The sequence below is a fragment of the Tamandua tetradactyla genome, chromosome 6 (assembly GCF_023851605.1).
Source record: "Tamandua tetradactyla isolate mTamTet1 chromosome 6, mTamTet1.pri, whole genome shotgun sequence".
Classification (NCBI taxonomy): Eukaryota; Metazoa; Chordata; class Mammalia; order Pilosa; family Myrmecophagidae; genus Tamandua; species Tamandua tetradactyla.
The window spans coordinates 70,318,178-70,339,321 of record NC_135332.1 but is presented as its reverse complement, the minus strand read 5'-3'; the positions used below and the strand labels follow the sequence as shown (position 1 = coordinate 70,339,321).

General features: G+C 41.1%; 1 protein-coding gene across 5 annotated transcripts in view; it reads right to left on the bottom strand.

Annotated features, from left to right (window-relative positions):
* Window positions 1–19,925, bottom strand: part of TNRC6C (trinucleotide repeat containing adaptor 6C) — a 182,636-nt gene extending 162,711 nt beyond the window's left edge. For 3 of the 5 annotated variants that reach the window (XM_077166090.1, XM_077166094.1, XM_077166093.1), the window contains exon 1: window positions 19,751–19,925. In XM_077166090.1, coding sequence (XP_077022205.1) covers window positions 19,751–19,767 — 17 coding nt within the window. In that variant the 5' untranslated portion in view covers window positions 19,768–19,925. Of the gene's footprint in view, window positions 1–18,413; window positions 18,507–19,750 lie in introns of those variants that run through there. The other 2 variants (XM_077166092.1, XM_077166091.1) reach the window with 2 other exon arrangements.
* Between the last annotated feature and the right edge of the window lie 1,219 nt (window positions 19,926–21,144).

Genomic DNA, 21,144 nt, shown 5'->3' with positions numbered 1-21,144 from the left:
CAGCATGGTACTGGGACAAAGATAAAAATACTGACCAACGGAATCGAATCGAGAGTGCAAAAATAGACCGCCAATTCTATGGTCAACAGATTTGACAAGGCATCCAAATCCACTGAACTGGGAAAAAATTGTCTTTTCAATAAATAGGCATGGAAGAACTGGATATCAATAGCCAAAAGAATGAAAGAAGACCCTTACCTTACACCTTATACAAAAATTAACTCAAAGTGGATCAAACACCTAAATATTAAGAACTAGCACCATAGACCTTTCTAGAAGAAAATGTAGGGAAACATTTTCAAAACCTAGTAATAGAGGGACGGGTAAGGGGTATGGTATGTATGAATTTTTTTCTGTTGTCTTTTTATTTCTTTTTCTGAATTAATGCAAATGTTCTAAGAAATGATCATGATGATGAATATGCAACTATGTGATGGAAAAAAAAGATTGTTCATATTGTACGTTGATTGGTTTTAGTAATAAAAATTTAAAAATAAATAATGAAGACCTAGAAATAGGAGGTAGCTTTCTAAACTTTACACACAAAGCACAAGCAACAAAAGAAAAAATAGATAACTCCTCAAAATCAAATGCTTCTGCACCTCAAAAGACTGTCAAAAAAGGAGAAGAGGCAACCAATTCAGTGGGAGAAAATATCTGAAAATCACACATTGGACAAAGATTTGTCATCTTGTACACATAAAGAAATCATACAACTCAACAACAAAAGAACAAACAACCCAATTATAAAATAGGCTAAAAAATATGCATAGGCATTTTTCTGAAGAGCATATACAGATGGCTCAAAAACACATGAAGGGGTGCTCATTTTCACTGGCTATAAGGAAAATGCAGATCAAGACTATAACGAGATACCACATTCACATCTATAAGAATGGCTGCTATTAAACGAACAGGAAACAACAAATGTTAAAGAGGATGTGGAGAAATTGGGACACTTATGCACTGCTGGTAGGACTGTATAATGGTACAGCCGCTATGGAAGACAATTTGGTGGTTCCTTAGGAAACTAAATATCAAACTGCCCTATGACCCAGCAATAGCACTACTCGGTATATATGCAGAAGAGCTGAAAGCACTGACACAAACAGACATTTGCACAACAATGTTCATAGCAACGTTATTCACAATTGCCAAAAGATGGAAATCCAAATGCTCAACAAAAAGTGGATTAACAAAATGTGATATATACATATGATGGAATATTATGCAGCAGTAAGATGAAATGACATCCTGAAGCACATGACAAGATGGATGAGCCTTGAGGACATAATGCTAAGTGAGATAAGCCAGACACAAAAGGATAGATACTGTATGACTCCACTTTTATGACCATGTTAAAGGTAAAAATCAGAGGCTTATAATACAGAATATAGGGGACTTAAGATATACAGAGAAGCTAGAGATGGGTGAATGGTTAGCTAATGAGGTTGAACTCAAATGTAAGGGAATAAACAGCAAGTCAAGGTGGTTCTCTAGGGCGTCTATAAGTAATATTACCATACCAAAGGTGAACAAAATTGAAAGGGGTTATATATACCTATGTGTTGCACTGATAAACACTAGAAATATAAATAAGTTCTTTCAAGAACTACTTCAAAGGTATGATTTGTATACAAAGGATATTTAAAAGTCCACGGTACAGGGGGAAAACTGCTATTGCATGCTATGGGCTATGTTTAACAGGAAAACATCAACAGTACTACAGCAACAACAGAGGTAAATAATGGGGGAAGGGACAAGAATTAAGGGGAGGTTTAGATTTCCTATTTGGTGTGGATGTATTTATTGGTTATCTTTTCTTGGGAACAATGAAAGTATCTAAAATTTAGAGTGTTGATGGACTATGAATTTTGGGCATTATACATGATGCCTAATAAATGCAGGTCGCTGAAGGATGCACTGACTGAGAAGTAAATTGGCAAACAATGGTGTATACATAATATTGAATATCATGCTGCTACGAAAAGGAACAAAGTCATGAGGCATGCAGTGAAGTGAAATGAACCTGTGGGACATTTGGTGAAGTAAAATAAGCCAGAAATGAAAGAACAATTATTGTATGGTCTCCTTTAGAAAATACTTATAAGACAGGGGCCTAAACTGTAAGCTCTTGTAGCAGTCACATTTCATCCGCAGTGGTAATTATTATTTCTGGATTTTGAGAGGCTGTATTATATATCTATAACCTGGTATTTAGAGATGAGAAGAAAGATGATCAGGTCCCAACTAAGATAATTCAGAACACGGGGGTAAGGAAGACATTGTCTATATTTTAGAACCACACTTACTCTTTGAGAGCAAATGAGGAAAGGTTTATTTTGCCCAGAACCTAAATTTTCTGTAGCACATAATCTAACTCAACCTGTCTGGACAGTTCATTTGAACAACTGAAACACAGGGAGTCCAGCATAAGAATGAGGGCCTTTAATCATCTATAGCTTAATGTAATGCCTGGATATATTCAAGAATGTATTAAGTAGATAATCAAAAAGTATTGGCAAAGCCCTTTGAGGGATGGAAGAAAAAATATGGAACTATTAAACTTTGCCATCAGGGAATCTCCTGATACTGTGTCAAACATTAGGGACACCCAAATCAATAGGCCAAGTCCTTGATCTTGAGGTTTACAGTTGTGAAACTTATGTAGGTAGCAGAGAAGCTTGGCCTACTTTTAGGTATGCCTAAGAGTTACTTCTGGAGGACCTCTTTTGTTGCTCAAATGTGGCCTCACTCTCTCTAAGCCCAACTCTGCAAGTGAAGTAATTGCCCTCCCCCCTACGTGGGACATGACATCCAGGGGTGAAAGTCTCTTGGTGGCATGGGAGATGACTCCCAGGGATGAGTCTGGCCCTGGCAATGTGGGATCAACAATTCCATCATGACCAAATGGGGGAAAAGAGGTGTAACTAATATATTATCAGTGACTGAGAGAGTTCAAATACAGTGGAGAGGCTACTTTAGAGGTCACTCTTACGTAAACTTCAGACATTGCTACCTAGCATAACTTGCTGAACCCCAACCAAAATCATCCCAGCCAACCCTAAAGAAAACCTAGGGCAATATATAAGATTATACATTTCCAAGCACTACAGTAACTTTCCAGAAACCTACAACCTCCATATGGGTCCATGGTCCAGGTAAGTCCTGAAACCTAGAGAGCCCAGCCTCTACAGAACATCAGCCAGTTCCATCTCCCTACCCCATATTATTAACAGCCCCTTCTAACAAGAAGAAGTTAGAATGGCCCAAATACCCCTAAAGAGTGGGATAGGGTGATGGTGGAGTTATGCAGAGAAGGTAGGGTTTAACAAATGAATATGAGTGCTGAATCATTAAATTGATATTTCTTTTAGTCTCTAGTATCTTAGAGCAGCTAGAGTAAAAACCTAAAATTGTGGAATTGTAATCCATACCAAACTCTGAAATCTGTTCTACAACTAATTGTTGCAATGTGCTTTGAAACTTATTGTTTTTTTTGTATATATGCTAATTTCTACAAAAAAGAAAAAAAAGTTAATTGTGATGATAAAAAAAACACTTATCCCTTCTAGCCTGCTAAATTCTGGAGTAGCTAGAGGAAAAATCTGACAGGATGGTAAGGTAGCCCATGACAAACTCTGGGATCTGTTCTGAAACTACTTGTTGAAGAGTGCTTGGAAAACTACTGATTTTTATTTCTTTACTTTGTATATATTATACAATTAAAAGTTAAAGAAAAAAATAACAGTTCAACAGTCTCACGTACTTCCCTCTAGCCACTCCAATATACTATAACCTAAAAAAGGATATCTATATAATGCGTATGAATAACTTCCAGGATAACTTCTTGACTCGGTGTGAAATCTCTCAGCCACTGACACTATTTTTTCTCATTTCTATTGTCCCCCTTTTAGTCAAGAACGCTTTCTCAATCCCATGATGCCAGATCCTGGCTCACCCCGGGAGTGCTGTCCCACATTGCCAGGGAAATTTACACCTTGGGAGTCACGTACCATATAAGGCGGAGGGCAGTGAGTTCACCTGCAGAGTTGGCTTAGAGAGAGAGGCCACATCTGAGCAACAAAAGAGGTTCTCTGGAGGTGTCTCTTAGGCATAATTACAAGTAGGCTTAGCTTCTCCTTTGCAGGAATCAGTTTCATAGGGGTGAGCCCCAAGATTGAGGGCTCTGCCCATTAAATTGGCTGCCCCCTATGCTTGTGAGAATACCAGAAATTCCCCAGGTAGAGAAGTTTAATATTTCCAGTTCCTCCTCAGTCCCTCCCAAGGGGTTTTGCAAATACTTTTTATTCTCTGCCCAAATTACTCTGGGATATATTGGGGCATCAAACCAACCCGTACAAATCAGGACCTCACACCCTATTCAAGAGTCCATGTATTCATGGTGCTCAAATAAACTGACTCTGCAAGTTAAATTAGATCATGTGCTACCCAAAATGTAAATTTTGTACCAAATAAACATCTCTCCCTTTGGTCTCACACAAACAGATGAAGTTTTAAAATATGGACCATATCATCTTTTACTCTGTATTCTGGTTTACCTTAGTCCTATCCAGGTCAGCTTCATTCACATCTCTAATTGAAGTCTGATCACTTTTTCAACTTTTTTAACAGTTGCCTTAAGGGGTAATGCTGACTTTCATAGCTTCAGGGCTCTAACTCTGAGTATCAGGTGTCATAAATACCCACAGCTTCAGGGAATGACCAGGTTATACACAAATAGCTCAGTCTCAGAATTCAGAAATAACAGTTACAACTCCAGAATAAATGTGACTGCTGTAAGAGCTTACAATCTAGGACCCTTTACAACAGACCCCAACCTTATAGATAACCCATGCTCTCGACTTCAATTCACTGAGTTTGTATATTATAGTTAGTCCATATGAGTGACGCATGATAATATTTGTCTTTTTGTTTGTGACATTCCATTCAACATACTGTCCCAAGGTACATTCACCTAGCTGCATGTCTCACAACTCCATTCCTTCTTGCGGCCACTCAGTAGTCCATTATATGTAGTTATATTTTTAATGGTTGCACTAGGGATTATAATACATATTTTAAATTATGACAATCTACTTCAGATTAATACCATCTTAATTATAATAAAATCAGAGCACTCTAGTCTTATAGTTATATTTTCTTCCTCCACCTCTGTGCTGTCATATATATATATATATTACATCTTCGTATGATAAAGCCCAACAATATAATTTTTTTTTTCACATGGGCAGGCACTGAGAATTGAACCCGGGGCTCCAGCATGGCAGGCAAGAATTCTGCCTGCTGAGCCACTGTGACCTACCCATAACAATATAATTTTAATAATTATCATTCTATGCTGTCTTTTAAATCAGTTAATATTCTCTTTGATACTTCTTTATGCAATTACCTTTACTGGTGCTCTTTATTTCTTTGCATGAAGAAATGGAATAAGGATGTCATTCTCTTTCTACCTGAAGGAACTCCTTTAGCAATTCTCATATGGCATGTCTGCGAGCAACAAATTCTCTCAGTATCTGTTAATCTGGAAACGTCTCTAGTTCCCCTTTGGTTTTGAAGAAGTTTTCCTGGATATAGAATGCTTAGTTGACAGTTTTGACCCCACCCCCACCAACTCTGTACCTTCTTTCAGCATTTTGAATATGTTGTCCTAGAGATGTTTAGCCTTCAGTGTTTCCATTGAGAAGTCAGCTATTGTATGTGATGAGTCTTTTTTCTGTCTTCAAGATTTTCTTTTTGTCTATCACTTTTAATAGCCTGCCTATGATGCATCTAGGTGTGGGTCATTTTGGGTTTCTCCTAACTTGGAATTCATTGGACTTCCTGGAATAGTAGACTAATGATTTCTTCAATTTGGAGAAGTTTTTGGCTATTACTCCTTAAAATATTTCTCTGCTCATTTATCTCCCCTCCTTCTGGAACTCTTATTACATGTATGCTGGTATATTTGATGATATCTTAAACATCTGGTTCTGCTCACTTTTCTTTTTTTTCCCCTTTCTGTTATTCAGATTGGATACTTTCTGTCTTTGAGTTTGCTGATTTTTCTGTCGAGCCTGTCTTGGAATTTTTCATTTCAGATATACTTTTTAACTCCAAAATTTCCATTTGGTTCTTTTATATAATCTCTCTCTCTCCCTTTTTTTTATGTTACCTATTTGATGAGTCACTGTCATATACTTTCCTTTAGTTTTTTCAACATGTTTGCCTTTAGTTCTTTATACATATTTATAATAGGTGCTTTAAAGTCTTTGTATGCTAGGTTGAACATCTACGATCCTCAGAGGGATAGTTTCAATTTACTACCCCCTACCCTCACCCCAGCAAATAGATCACATCCAAGGGTTGTTGTTGCTGCTGCTCTTTTGTTTGTTTGTTTAGTGATGTGTCAGCACTCATTCTGTAGAGTCTGTCTTCCATGAAGTGTGTGATCACTAATGTTTCTGCTTAATTTGTTTTTAAAATCTCCTTTTGTTTTAAAGCCTGGCTTGAATGGGTTGCCCATGTGTTAGCACAGCTGCAGGACCAGCCAATGATTGGTTAGATGTTGTGCTTAAACATCTTGAGCCAGGGGATACGTACAGATTAAAGAACACATTCAAAGTTCAGGATATTACAAATTTGACCCAACTTGTACTTCCTGCACATGCACAAGGTGTCACATGAGAATATATCATGTGCTATATTCCCCTCTCCATTCTCTCCTAAATGTATGAACAACCTTGCACAAGTGTGCAACCGTCCAAAGTACTACGAATATGTGAAAACTTATACATTTCCACTATAGCTGTCCCATCCCTGGATAGCTGGGTTAAATCTGGCTAGTCTGTTGCATGCCCCGATCAGATCTGTAGGAGCAAATCTGATGCAACCTTCATGGTCATGTCAGAGTTCATGGATCTCGTGAAATCTCACATCAGTTTCACGGACCTCAATCTATTTTTTTCTCCCTACAAAATACTGAACACCTACTACATGCCAGGCACCAACTAGGCACTGGTGAGCCAGCAGTAAACCAGACAAAATTCCCTGCCCTTGATGGGAGCTGGGGGAATGAAGTGGTTATTTTTTTTGGCATAAATTAATTTACACACACACATACACATACAAAAGTGAAAGGTTTTAGGGGGGAAAGCACACAAAGGGGATAGGTAATGCAAGAGTGGCAGGAATGGGAGAAATCTGATCTTTTAAATGGGGTGACCAGGTTAGACTGCCTTGCAGTGACACCTGAACAAGGACTTAATGGAGGTGAGAGAGGGAGCCGCGCAATCATCTGGAAGAAAAGTGTTACAAACAGGGAACAGCCAGTGCAAATGACTGAAGTGGGAGTATACCTGCAAATGAGAAGAACAGCTTGAGTCAGTGAGGATGAAACAAAATGATGGGGGGAAAAAGCACAGGAGATGAGGTGCTGGCAGTAAAGGGATGGGAGGGATAAAGATCTGGTAGACCCCTTAGGGCATTATAAAACTTTTTCTCTCATTGAGACAAAAGTTACTGAAGGATTTTGAGCAGAAAAGGGACATGGCATGACTTCAGTTATAAAGGATCACTCTGGTTGCTTTGTAAAATAAATAAACTAAAGAGGGGCAAGGAAGCCAATTAAAAATCTCTAGTAATAACTCAAGCAATGGATGATGGGCTTAGGTCAGAGCTGTGAAACAGAGATGGTGAAGTAGACGTTGGTTGTATCTGGAAGGCAGTGATACCAACAGAATTTCTTGATGGACTGGACACAGGGTGAGTGAGAAAAAGGGAAGTCAAAGAGAACACCAAAGTTTTTTGACTAGAGCAACCAAAGGACAAAAGTGCTCAAGTAAGATGGAGGAAACTGCAAGCAAAGCGGATGTGGGGGGCAAGGGCAGCAGTTCAATTTTGGGCTTGTAAAGTGGATATGCCCATTAACCATGTATGTGACCATGTAGAGCAGGTAACTAGATATGCAAATATTGCATCTGGGGAGCAGTCCAGGCTGGTGATGTAAAACAGGAGTCTTCAGCATGGTATTTAAGGTTGCAAGTTTGAATGAGATCAAAGGAGTGAATGTAGACAAAAGAAAAGAGAAAGTTTACTATGAGTGAAGTAAGAAAAGGTTTCATGAAGGAGACTGGTTGTATGTTAGCTATTTTAGGAGTTTAGAATGTGATCTGGCAAGGACAGAAGCCAATTCAAGCACTCTATGGATATGAAATAAATATTATCACATGACTGCAGACTACACTTGTGACTGATGGAGGCGCTGATGATATCACTAATAGATTAACATTGGGGACAAATTCAAGAGACCCAGGACTCCAGAAAAACAGACATATACAATATGGACATACTAACGTTAGGCTCATTTTTTCTGTATTTACTAGAATTGTAAGATCCTTAAGTTGTCCATGTTATTAAAGCAAGAATCTCTCACTATGCATTTTTTCCACAGCCATGTGCCTGTCTACCAATTTGTCATGTATCTATCTTCTCTGAAAACTGTGATTTGAAACGTAAAGAAGCAAAATTATCTCTCCAATCAGAGAGCCAAATGTGAAGGCAGAAAAGATGATATGCTTATCCCAAACCAAATGTCTGAATCTCCTTTTAGGTCTGAAGGTTTATACCACTTTTTGTGTAGAAGACCCAGAAAAAAAAGATAAAATGCAGAAGAAAAATGGAACAAGTGAGGGAAACTGCTTCTCTCACTTGAGATAGAATAGGAAGTTGCTGAGTTAGACAGAAGACAGTTATCACCTGTTCATATACTGCTCTTCTATATCAACGGCAGCTTACTTCATCAACTAAAACAGTATAATTTCACGGTTACATAGAAGTGTCTTCTGATTTTTTATAATTCAGATCAAAACTATAATATCTTCAAATGGGCTTAAATTCTTGGTAATGTTAATTTTCAAACAATGTTTCATGAAAAACCTGCCTCTGTGGCAAAAATAAGCAAATAAAAAATTCCGGGATCGCTATTCATCTTACAGGCACATTCACGAAGAAGTGGCAGTCCAGATGATGGAGTTAGAAATCAGGAAGAAAAGAAAATCTACCACATGTTTTTCAATATGAATAATGTTTCTTATAAACATTAGTTTTCCATTAATATACTTTAAGAGCTCCAAAATTAAACTATTTGGGACTGTGAATGTTCAACCTATTAAGATACATACAGGCTATTTATGTAATATTTTTTAGAAGGTCTGAGGTCACACAGAATTTGGGGCCCAAAAGATCTCTTAGACTTCAAAAGAAAATGAAAACTACTTAGTCAGTCTGAATGCAGCGGTACAATACAGCAGTTAAGACCGTGGTCACTGGAATCAGGTGGACTTAACCTCTTCGAGGTTCCTCTGTTTTCTTATCTACTGATGAGGATAGGTGAAATAATACATTAAGCTTTCTGTACTTAGCACGTGATAAGCACTCCATAAACCACAGTTAGCAGCAGCAGCAGCAGCAGAATAAGTCTGGAATCCTTTCTCCAGCTATGAACTTATTTCTAGAGTTACAGAGTTAGTCACACAACACAGAAACGAAAGAAAGCAGACTGCTAGTTGTGTTGTCTCCAAACCGGACCTAAAGTGCAATTTCAGTAGAGGAAAAGAAAAATGGGGAACATGAAAGGAACAAATGGGAAAAAAGGGGGAAAGATAAATACAAGTCAAAAGAAACTAATGATAACTTTTCTGAGTGTTCTTAAAGGCTGAGTCCTGAAACCCATGGCCACTTTTTTGAGACTTAGTTGAAAAACCACAGGTTATTTTGTTAGACCTTTGGATCAATCTAACACAAATTCTGCCACCTAAGGTTAAACAGGCATGTGTACAAGTTATTCAAACCACTACATCTAAATTTTTAAAAATCTATCAAAACCATGTCATATAATAGATGCTCAAAACTTTGCTAAATGAGTAATTAAATGACTAGTTAAACTGATTTCAGGAAAGTTTTTTTTTAATACCTTTTAAAACAAACTACCTCATTTCCATGGAATCCTTAATATGTCCTAACCAGATATATTTTTTATAAATTATAAAATATGAAATTATAACATATTTTTCTAGTGGACCAGTATCTGAAGATAGTCACCAAATCTGTGAACCCTAAACCAGCAGTTATATTGTAACTTATCTATCATATCTAAAACTTAAATGTCCATAAGAAATATCACAGATTACTCATGTTCTGGTCAGTGGCACTTAACAGAGGTACCAGGGACCTCATTCAATAGGGCCCCTGTAATAGCCCTGTGCAGCCGGGCCATCCTTCTCAGTGCCTTCAAGTCTGCAGCACACCCTCACATTCTGGACTGACAAGGTGAAAGCATGATCATTTCATCCCATAAGACTGAAAAAACAGGAGAAAAAAGTGCTCAGTTATCAATCCCTACCTTACCCCTACTACTTTCATCTAGGGAAAGCAAGTCTCTAGAACAAAAACCAGAAGATACAACAAAACCGAAACATTTTATCTTAATACCCCCCAACTACTTGTAGGTATTGTAGGGACTACAAAGGTGATAGTATCCTTGCTATCAAGTAAAATTCAAAATCTGAGAGAAATAAGCATATTAAGTTTTGTTTTGTTTTTAGCACCAATCTGCAATGGACCATGTTAGGGTTTAAAGTCTAACACGAACAGGAAATAAGTAATGCTCACGCAATTAAATATAAAACCATAATATATAAAAAGTACAACAGTTAAGAGTCTTATTTATCACCTGATTGTGGCAAAATAAGTAACATTTTGTTTTAAAGCTCTCCCCACAACACCCTAAAGGAATAAAAGAGAAGTCCATTTTTGATGTTTCATGTTTTTATTGATTAAAAAAATCTATTATCACTTAAGTTCAGGCAATCTTTTAACTTTTAATCTAATCTTTAAAAAGTTCTAGGAACCCCAACACAGCCATTACTAAAGCTGGCATACTATCTGTATTATAATATGATCTCATGTTTCCTTGACATGGGAGATTTTTATTTTCTTTTTAATATCTCATTTCCATAAAGCTTACAATATATCTGGGACTGTTAAAAAAAAGTCTGAATTAAGACATTTTTATAGGTATGGTACAAGAAATTTCTATTTCTTTGAGAGTATTCATTATAATTAACAGTATAACCCTATTATCACATGGCTCATTACATACTTTGATTTATGCTGTGAGTCTACTCTTTATCTCAGAACACGACCCAATCTCATATAACACTCTCCTGAAATTGCTATCCTATGTATCATCTTTTCCCAATTGGACTTAAAACAGAACTCGCTGTATTTAACCAAACACTTTAACAGTCAATTTTTGATTACTTAATTCAAAGCCTTTGTGGCACAGTTTAGGAAGAGCATCAAGTACTATACACCTAACCTCTTAGAACCCACACCAACAATTTTGTATTACTTTGCCCAGCTAATTCTTCCTAATGCCTTTTCAACTCATGACCCCCACTAAGCTTGTCCAAGCTTGCATCTCCTCACTGAAAGAACAAATAGCCATAGTTTTAAAGCTTCCGACTTCCCTTCCAACCATGAGCTCTATCTCTGCTTAAGGAAAGTTTCTAATTTACCACTAAGTTCACATCATGCCCTTCAATGACAATCAGTAGTTCCTAACAAGACAAAAAATTGAGATTCTACTCAACAAAGCATCTTCTAAACCTTATTGCACACTGAACCTCCACTAGGTCACAGTGTTCATTCTCTCAATGGATATTATTGAATGCCATCCCGGCTACTATGTTAGGACATTCAAAAATGTTTGCCAAACACAGACTGCCCCTTCTTCTCTCTGTGTCTCTACTACAAAAGAGTTTATCCCTTCCATCCAATCAATTTCTATCCACCTTCCAGGATCAGATTTAAATGAACTCTTGTTGACCACTGCAACCCCCAGGTCCTCTTACTCTTCTGAATGCCTAAGCATTCCATCTTTATACATTTCCCAAATCCATCCCAATAAGCTAAAAGATGGAATGAAGGAGAAAAAAATTCACCATTCACATAATTTTGGGAAATGCTGGGCATTAAAGGCAAATATATTTCTATTGCTTCTGGACTTTCCCAAGCAGCCAAAATGTTCACATGTACCTTCAGGAGGAGAGGGTATATATCTATTCATTTATATACTTCATTAGAAATATATTTCTAATATACTAATAAGTTAACTTTTTAATTTGTACATGTGGTTTCCTCTACAACATTTATTCATTTTTTAAAAACTTGTTTGGCACTCATCTCCCTAACCAGAAGGACAGGACTTTGAGCAAATTATTCAACTTCCATTAGCCCACTTTCCCCATGTTTTAAAACAAACATGATAACACTGCCTACCTTGCAAGCTGCTGTTAAGGAATGGATGAGATATCATACAAAGTGCTTAGAACAGAACCTGGCATGCAAAAAGCATTCAGTTAACGCCTGCAGGAGCAGCTGCTGCCACTAACGTGCCACCATTATTACAGGACACAGGAAGAGAGACTCATTAGGAGCTACTGAAATAATGCCAGGTATTTATCCTGTGCCAGGGCCCTGAGTGGACTGTCTGAGTTTAATCCTGGCTTCACCTCTTATGAGCCATAAGATCTTGAGGAAAGTGCTTACTTTTGTGTGCCTTGGTTTTCTCAGCTGTTAAATGGGAATAATAAAAGTGACTACTTTACAGGAGTGTTGTGAGGATTAGGTCGGATAACATCCATGTACCTGGCACACTATCACATAGTAAATGCTCAAATATTGGCTGTATCTATTTGAAGATTATTTTAAAATGGAGATTTGATACCTGAAAGCATGCTTTCTAACTACTCCTACCCCATCTCACAATTGCAAATTGTCCCCGGTAACATCAAATGTACTTCTTTCCACACAGTTGTTCCCTCACCTCACTGCCCTACCCCCCAATAAAGCACCTTGTTTAAAACATCAGCCAAGAGCCTCCAAATGAATAAAGCCTATTAAACTCCCTCCCTACATATGTGTCCCTTCCCCCTCAGCATTTGGTATGTAATACGAGAAAATACAATACAATCAAACAATTTTGCAAAACCTCCCCCTCACCCCACCCCCCCAATAATTTCTGAACAACTCTACTGTAAACATCTTTCCACCGGAAGAAAGGTTGGGAAAGTGGTAAATTGTGCCCAATTTCAGTCCTTGATTTAATTCCTGGTTGTTATTTTAACTTAGGTTGTCCTTGCTTATTAAAAGAGTAATTAAAAGGAAATCAGCTTTGGGAATAAGAAGTAAACATTACCTGTGCAGGCTCAAACCAATGACTTTAGTCATGAAAGATCTTATTCTTAATAAGCGGGACTGTACACATAAAATGAATTGAACAACTTGCATTCCCAATAATCATCTAGGCATCAATCTGCATGTGGCACTAGTTGGTTACATCAAAGGACAGTCTACAATTACTAAAGAACTCAACTATAGATAGGGTTTATACAATAGCCCAAAATAATTTGACTCGATATTGTGATACTGTAGGTTTGAAATTTATGCCACCTGATGAAGGACATTGCAAAGTATAATCAAGTATTAATTTCCACAAGAAATGTTCTAAAGAAGAAAAACAGAGAGGGGTTTCAAAGACAAACCAGTTGTTTGCATTCTGGAGGATCAAGATTACCACCTGGGTTTATTCAAGTAGATGTTGGTGACAGAAAATGCTGTAACCCATAATGAGGGTGTGTTGACATATTTGTACACTCAAGCTCATTTTCATATGTTTTTTGCAAAATAATTTTTAAAACCTGTTGTGTCAGAAAGGTTTATGAGGAAATAGCATGGAAATAGAGCCACATGAGGCCCTTCCATTATATGGGCAGATTCCAGATGACCCAGTGAGCATATGAATCTTGGTCCAGCAAGAAAGAAGTGTCTTGACAAGAGGCAAAGAAGGACAGAGAGACAGTGGGCTGGTACTTGCTACTCCTAGTGAAATATTTAAATTCATTTATCTAGATAAGAAGTATATTCCAGAAGCTATATTCTTGCCCATCCTTAACCTCTACTAAATCTAAGGAAACTAAAGTTCCATGCATAGATGGGACTCAGAGAAACACTTAGGATATTAAAAGTTCAAAACCGCAGCAACCGCCCTTTCCCCAGGCCATTCCTTCTGGAAGGCTAAGGAGAGTGTGAACAGCTATCTGTGCTGCAGCAAGGATGTTTCATGGCTGGATGCCCAGATTGTCTAGCTCTGCACACAGCGCTACAGTCTTTTAAGGGCTACACAGGAGGAACGCATTCTTAAACAGCTCTCCATCTCTACAATGACTTCTTCATTCTCTAAAAGCATTTGTGGCCAAAAAAAGAATTTATTTAGTAAAGCTCAGAAAAACAGCACAAAGGGTATGGATTTTAACCGTGTTGGTAATATACAAAATCATTACATCCCAGTTGGATAATTAATATATGCTTATTCTACTTTTCACTAAACAAGTTACAGTTCAAATGTATGGTTTGTACAACAGGAAGCTTACATTTTTATTTTAATCAAGTTATCCTAACAAGCTATGTGGGCAAGGATTACACATTTTCTCAATTTCAATGTCACCCTATCTCTACATAAGATTACATAGATATTTCTGACAAGTAACCTTTAAATACTTTTAAGTAACTACATTCCTGAAAACTGTCCATAAGCAGAATGTTTATAAATGGGGACATTTTTATTGCATTTAAGTCGAGCAAAAGAAAGCTTTTGTATATTATTTTGCAAAGAGAAGAATATTCTTCTCATGCCTGCATACTTATTTAAAATTATTCTGTACAAATTTAGATAGCAATAATTAGACTGGCTTAAAGAAAAGAAAATCTGTAAAGTCTATCGACAAAAAATTTAGCTAGTTCTCACCTGAAATTCTGTTATCTGACATCTTCACACAAAATTATTAAAATGCAAAGTACCTTAATTAAGCAACTAAAATCCAGTCACTTTCACAAGGAAACCAGTTATCCTGCAAGATAAAGCACATCAATAGTCTTTCAACAGGGTTCTTACTGTTCTTCTACAACACTGCAAGACCCCCTGAAATAAAGTTTGAGTTAAACGTAAAAAATGCATTAGATTGTCTCAATCATGAGTAGGAAGCCAAAACAATCTCAAAGAAACAAATACTGACAAGTACAAACTTACGTGGTTCTTCCCCAGTAGTCAGAACCTTCCACACACACCGCCTGTGCAGAGCCCCACCTCCTGCTCCCTCAATCATCCTCCTGATTCCAAGGAGAGACATCTGTTAATCTCCCCCTGGTCTCCTCTCCACTATGCATGCTGGCCCCATAGGCTTCAATAGCTCTGGGGAAGTTTTCACTTGCTCCACCCCCACATGTTAATTGCTCCACGTGTTACACCAATAGGTAGAATAAATAGCGTCAGATGTTGGCTGATCTGTTTTCTTTCTTATAAAGTCTTCTCAAATCCTACTTTTATACAATAAACACTGACCAAGTGGTAAAAAAAAAAAGTCATCTAAAACATAAGCATGCACACTAATAAATCCATTTCCTACTGGGGAAGGTCAAAAGGATCTATCAATGGCCTTTAAAATAAAGAGCCTTAAAACCTTGAAACGGTAAGTTGTTAGGGAAGTTTCATGGATACTACGAAGGTTCTAAATACTCAAATAATGGATAAATATACCAACTCACACTGGTAATCTTCCTTTAAAATTAAAACTAGCATCACTTTCTTGTGCCCAGGAAGAGCAAGTTTACATTTAGGACTTATCCCCCTAGCATGGGGGCAGGAAGCAATACAAACCCCACTCTCAGCCAGGACACAGGAATTTTATCTTCCATTTCTTTCCACTAAGGAAGAAGGCTGTCCTACTCCACCCTTGGCCTCCTCCTCCAGCTTGGTTTTGGAAGTGAGCCAGATGACAGTATTTGGAAAAGCAGAAATTTATCTTTGCAAAGCCAGCTGTTTAACCAAAAAGTGGTGGTGGTGGGAAATACTGTTTCATACACTCCTCTGCAATGTAGTTATTTTTTAATCAGGGAGAATCAAATGAAACAATTTATCCCACCTTCCCCTCATAATCAGCACTCTAATGGCAACTATTTATTCCAAATTCCTGAGCCAACTGAATATAGATAAAAACATGTTACAAAATAATCTTTGCAAAAGCATTAAACCTGCCACTTTAAAAAGGAGAGAAAACAAATAAGGAATAAAATCTGAAATCAAAATTTACATGTACCCCCAGAGCACTAGCAGATTTTTTTTTCCAGAATATTTATTTAAATGTCAGACTCCAAAGTGAAATAGGATTAAGCTCTATAACTTCAGCACCAATTTCATTTAATTTCATTCTTTAATAGTAAAACTGAGGTACAGGTCAATAATGTCTTTGGTATGGATAAGAAATATGCAAATAAAGAGTCAAAATAAGCCTTTTCAACTAGATCCTCATAATAAAATCAAATCTTAATATCTTAGCATTATATACACCTGGGCCCTAATACCATTTCCCGGCGTGAGGAAGTGCTGCCTTTAAGAAATGAGTCTTTACCGCCATAAGTATAATTTAACTTAGCCAATCATCTGACCATTACCATTTTCTGGACTATCAATTTCTCGTGACCCAAAGTTTCTTTATTCTTATGAAAATACAAATATTAAAATTTTCGATAAAGGTAAACAAAGAAACAGCAACTCAGACCATTATGATGCTCTGTTAGCATAACAACAAAATTAATTCAGACAATATAACTGAATTTGTCATTTTTAAAACCTCAATTTGCATCACTTCCCCCCACAAAGCATCCTAGGGGTATCATATTGAAAGGTGGTCAAGGACCATCACCACCTCGGTTCTTCTGGAATAATGTAAATTCCGTCAAGGTGCCCTCTGCCAGCCAAGTTCATCTAGCTGACGGCTAAGTCTTGTCACTGGCTTCTTCACTCAGTAGAAGTCTGGAATGCATGCCTACACTCGTCAGCAACTCCTACACAGATCAACCTAGCCACCACTGTCCCCTGAAATTCCCTGCAGCACAGTTCCAGCGCCTCAACTCATCCCCAGTTATTCAATTCTCAACGTAAGAAATAACTTCATAAAATACACGCAGAAAGGCAGTGAAAATTATAAACTGACCACCTATCCTGGCAGAAGTGCCTGGATGTGCACGCCAAATCCTGGAGGAAAACCAACCCTCGGCAGCACAATGGATTAGGCAATCAGAAGCTTCCAACTTGAAATTCCTTAAAAGAGGCTTAAGTTGGACATCTACAGAGCACCATTTTGAGTTCAGAATCTGCAGTTCATGCCTAGAAAACACCGAGCAGACCACTCAAATGGAGGTTTAATCTGACAGAGGCAAAGGTTTGAGACCATTCAACTCATGACGTCTAGAATCACTTACACCCTCAAATACCTTAAAATGCAATGGGTGCAACGGAGATCTAGTGGCCCTCCTCCCCCAGCCCCCAACATAACCTCGAGGAAGCAATCCTTCATCTTTGGTAAGATTCCTCAAGCTCGGTTTCACATGGTAGCGAATTGTTTCCTCGCCAGGTTAACGCTGAGAACCCCTATATTCATATATGCACATTTTAATAGCTATGAATCAATTAATTAAATCTCATCCAAAGGTAAAGGTGCAAATGAGGCGTCGCTTAAAGCAGAGGTGGAAATGAGACGCTCGGGTTACGTTATCTGATAGCAGGGCAGATGTTGTAGGGCTCATTTTTCTCATACGCATTACTCCGCAGTCTGCAGCCCCGTTAGAAATTCACCTGATTTCAGACCAGCAGAAAGCAAACGGCCTTTAGGCATCGCTCAAAGGACGCCCTGAATTCCACCCCCGCCCTCCTCCCCCCAAACAACAGTACCGGAAGGAGCTCCTAAACCTAAAATGCTTTGGATTCGGGCATGCCATCAGAAACGCAAGAGCTGTGGGTTACGGCTCAGAGGGAGAACTGAATTTCACCAACTGCATCAGTTTTTAAAAGGGGGGGAGGGGAACGGATCTATTTTCAAACCATCAATTCCAATCACGTTTGACTCGAATTACACTTAAACATCTGCCAAATCTCTCTTAAAATATATATATATATATACACATATGCACCCAAACGTCCCGGGAGCCCTGGGTCAGGGTCCGCCGGTGCCATCGCGGATAGCGGTGGCATCCGGGATCAACCAGGCGCCGGCGCGCGCTCCGAGAGCCCCCTGCGTGCCGGCAAGCCGGGCGGGGACAACGGTCCCCAGGCGCCTCGCGGGCGCCCGCGCGCGTCCGGGGCGGCGGGGGGATCGCCCCTACTCCACCGGCGCTCCGGGTGGGGGCCGCCTCCCGCTCCGCACGGGTCGAACAAAGGGAACGCGAACATCTTTGGCAAAGTTGCGGCGAGAGGAGGTGCCCGCGGCCCGGGCTCCCGCGCGCCCGCTCACCTGGGCTCCGTCCCCGGCGGCGGCGGCGACGGCAGCTCCTCGGCGGGGCTCCGGCGGCAAGGGCGGCGAGGGCCTGGCGGCGGCGGAGACCACCCAAAGGCCTCGGGGGCGCTCGGGCGGCGGGAGTCCGCTCAGCCCCGGCGCCGCGGGCTCAGGTCCCCGCGCGGGCGGCGGCGGCGCGGGCGGGTGGGCGGCGGCGCGTCCCGGCAGGTCCAGGTCCGAGCCCGGCGACGCCGCGACGCGCCCGGCTCCTCGCACCGGCCGGCGGGACGGCGGCTCCGAGGCGGCCCCGGGTCCCGGGTGGGGGTAGCGGCGGCGGCTGCGGGCGCGCTCGGCGCGGGGCCGGCTCCGCTCCCTCTGCCGGCGGCTCGGGCGGGCCCGCAGCGTCTGCAGCAGCACGGCGGGCGCGGGCACTGGCCTGTCAGGGGCAGCGGAGGGCGGACGCGGCGGCGCTCAGGGCTGCGGGGCGGCGGCGCGGGCGGCGGCGGCTGCGGCTCCCGGGGCCGTCGCGCTGAGGTGCTGAGCTGCCACCGCGGCCATTTTGTTGCTCTAACTGACAAGAACCCCCCCTCCCCCCGCTCCAGCCAGACGGGGCGCTCGCGCCCCCTTCCCCGCCCCGCGGTGGCCGTGAACAGGAAGTCGTCCGGGCCCCTGACACGTGACCCCGCCGCATCTGCATACCAGAGGGCGATCCGGCCAACCGGCGCTCTGCGCTCGAGCTCCGCCCCCGCGCGCCCCTCACCAGCCCATTGGGTCCTCTCGGCCGGGCCACGCCTCCTCCTTCTCTCTTAATACCCGTCCGCGCTGTAGTTCTCCAGACCGCGCTGGGCGCGCACTGGTCGCGCACTGGTCCCGGTCCTCCCGGGGGTGCATGGGGACTCGCGTTTGTCCTGTCGCCGTCTCCCCTCCCTATCTCTACGTGCTACGGTACAGCGTGGGACGAATGAGGCGTGCGCCCAGGTCTTCAGGACCGTCCCCTCACCCGATGCCCCTCGCAAACCGCCGAGCCGAGTCTTGCGCGGCGTTTTCACCCGGCAGCGTCCGTACCGGTGCGCATCCCGCCCGGGCCGATCACACGCCCTGCACCCTCCCCACCGTGCACTCACGCGTACGCACGCCAGCCCGGTTCCCGGAGCATCCTTCTCGCGGCGCCCCCCACCACGCCCGTCCCTCCGGGCAGCCGCTCCCCAGGGAGTTCCCCGTCGCGAGCCAAACAAGCCTCGCTGCGAAGCAGATCCCGGGAGAGGCCATCCGTTTTCCCCGGAACGCAAACACCCCACCCCCGCCCTGCCAACAGACGGGCGTGGCTGAAGCCCGGCGCTCTGATCGCCGCGTACCCTCGGTGCTCCTCCATTCCGCCGCTCCTCTTCCATATATATTATTCATTACTCCTAGGTAAGGTCACGCGCAGGGTTTAATTTGAAAAGTCGTGAGCGCAGGTTCGCCCTCCTGTTCGTAACGCGGAGGTGCAGCGGGGCTGCCTGAAAGTTGTTGGCCATTCTCTGCCTACGTGTCCCCATCTTAAAGAAGAGATACCATCACACTACTTATTTCACAATGCATTTTGTTACCACATGTGTCGTGCTTTGAAACGTCTGTGGATGAAAGAGACAACAAATTCCCCGCTCTCTCTCTTCAGGATCTCGTAAGCTCGGTGCACGCCTTCCTTGTTGCAGCGTTTTGAACCTTCTCATACTCAGATTCACAAATCTCTCTAAAGTCATCTTCAAATGTCTGTGTGATGTATTTCCCTTCGCGAAAGCCTACATAACTTAGAAAGACCTCAAGCCAGGCAGAGCTGACATCGAAGTTTCTGCCTTTTCTACCGAACATTTTATTTACATTAATTCCTGACTGCAAAGAAGCTGCATCTTGTATTTCCTAAAGGTAGGGGCTCCAGGAGTGTGTGCATAATAATAGCTTCAAAATATGCAACATCTGCTAAGAAAGTTTTTAGATAAAAATGAAGAGTTGACTATCTGGATGGATCAAGAATTGTGATAAACAGAACTTCACTTTTTAAGAAATGGAACTCTTATTATTTAGTATTTTTCCTTGACATTGAACTTGTGACTTTAGCCTCTCAACCTCTGATTCCCTTTACTAGCCCTCTCCCTCAGCTTAAACCAGTAAAATAATTCTGTCTCCAATTATCTTAAACTATATTTAATACCTGGAGAAAAGGCAAAGTTATATAGACCACATTTTCTGACCCCCAAATTAGATCCAGGGTTTGGCTTGTGGATTTGTGGCAATAGAAAGAATGTTTGAAACCAGAGCTGACTGGGAAACATTAAGGCAGGTGATGGCCATGCGTGTGGAGAATGCAGAAACTAAGATCCATTTATTAGTGGCTGTTTAGACTAAATAAAGTATGAATTATGACCCCTGGCAAAACTGAAATGGGAAAGTTCATACTTATGGTCTGTCATGCCCTGCCTCCTTATCACTAAGGCATTTGCTTACAATCTATAAAGATGGGCAAAACTAAATAAAATGATGTTTGGGAGGATTAAATGCTAATGTTGCCCTTTATTTTAAAAGTCAACTAGTTAAGGCCAGGATGGAGTTATCCTGGCTGGACATAGCTCATGCAAAAAGATCTCATTGCAAGTGACCACATGCTCAAGGCGACTAAAGGTGTAAAATGGTCCATTTAAGAAATACAGTCTTTCAAAAGACTGTTCTTCAAGCTGGTGAGACCCCCTTTGGGGCACTATGTCCACTTCTA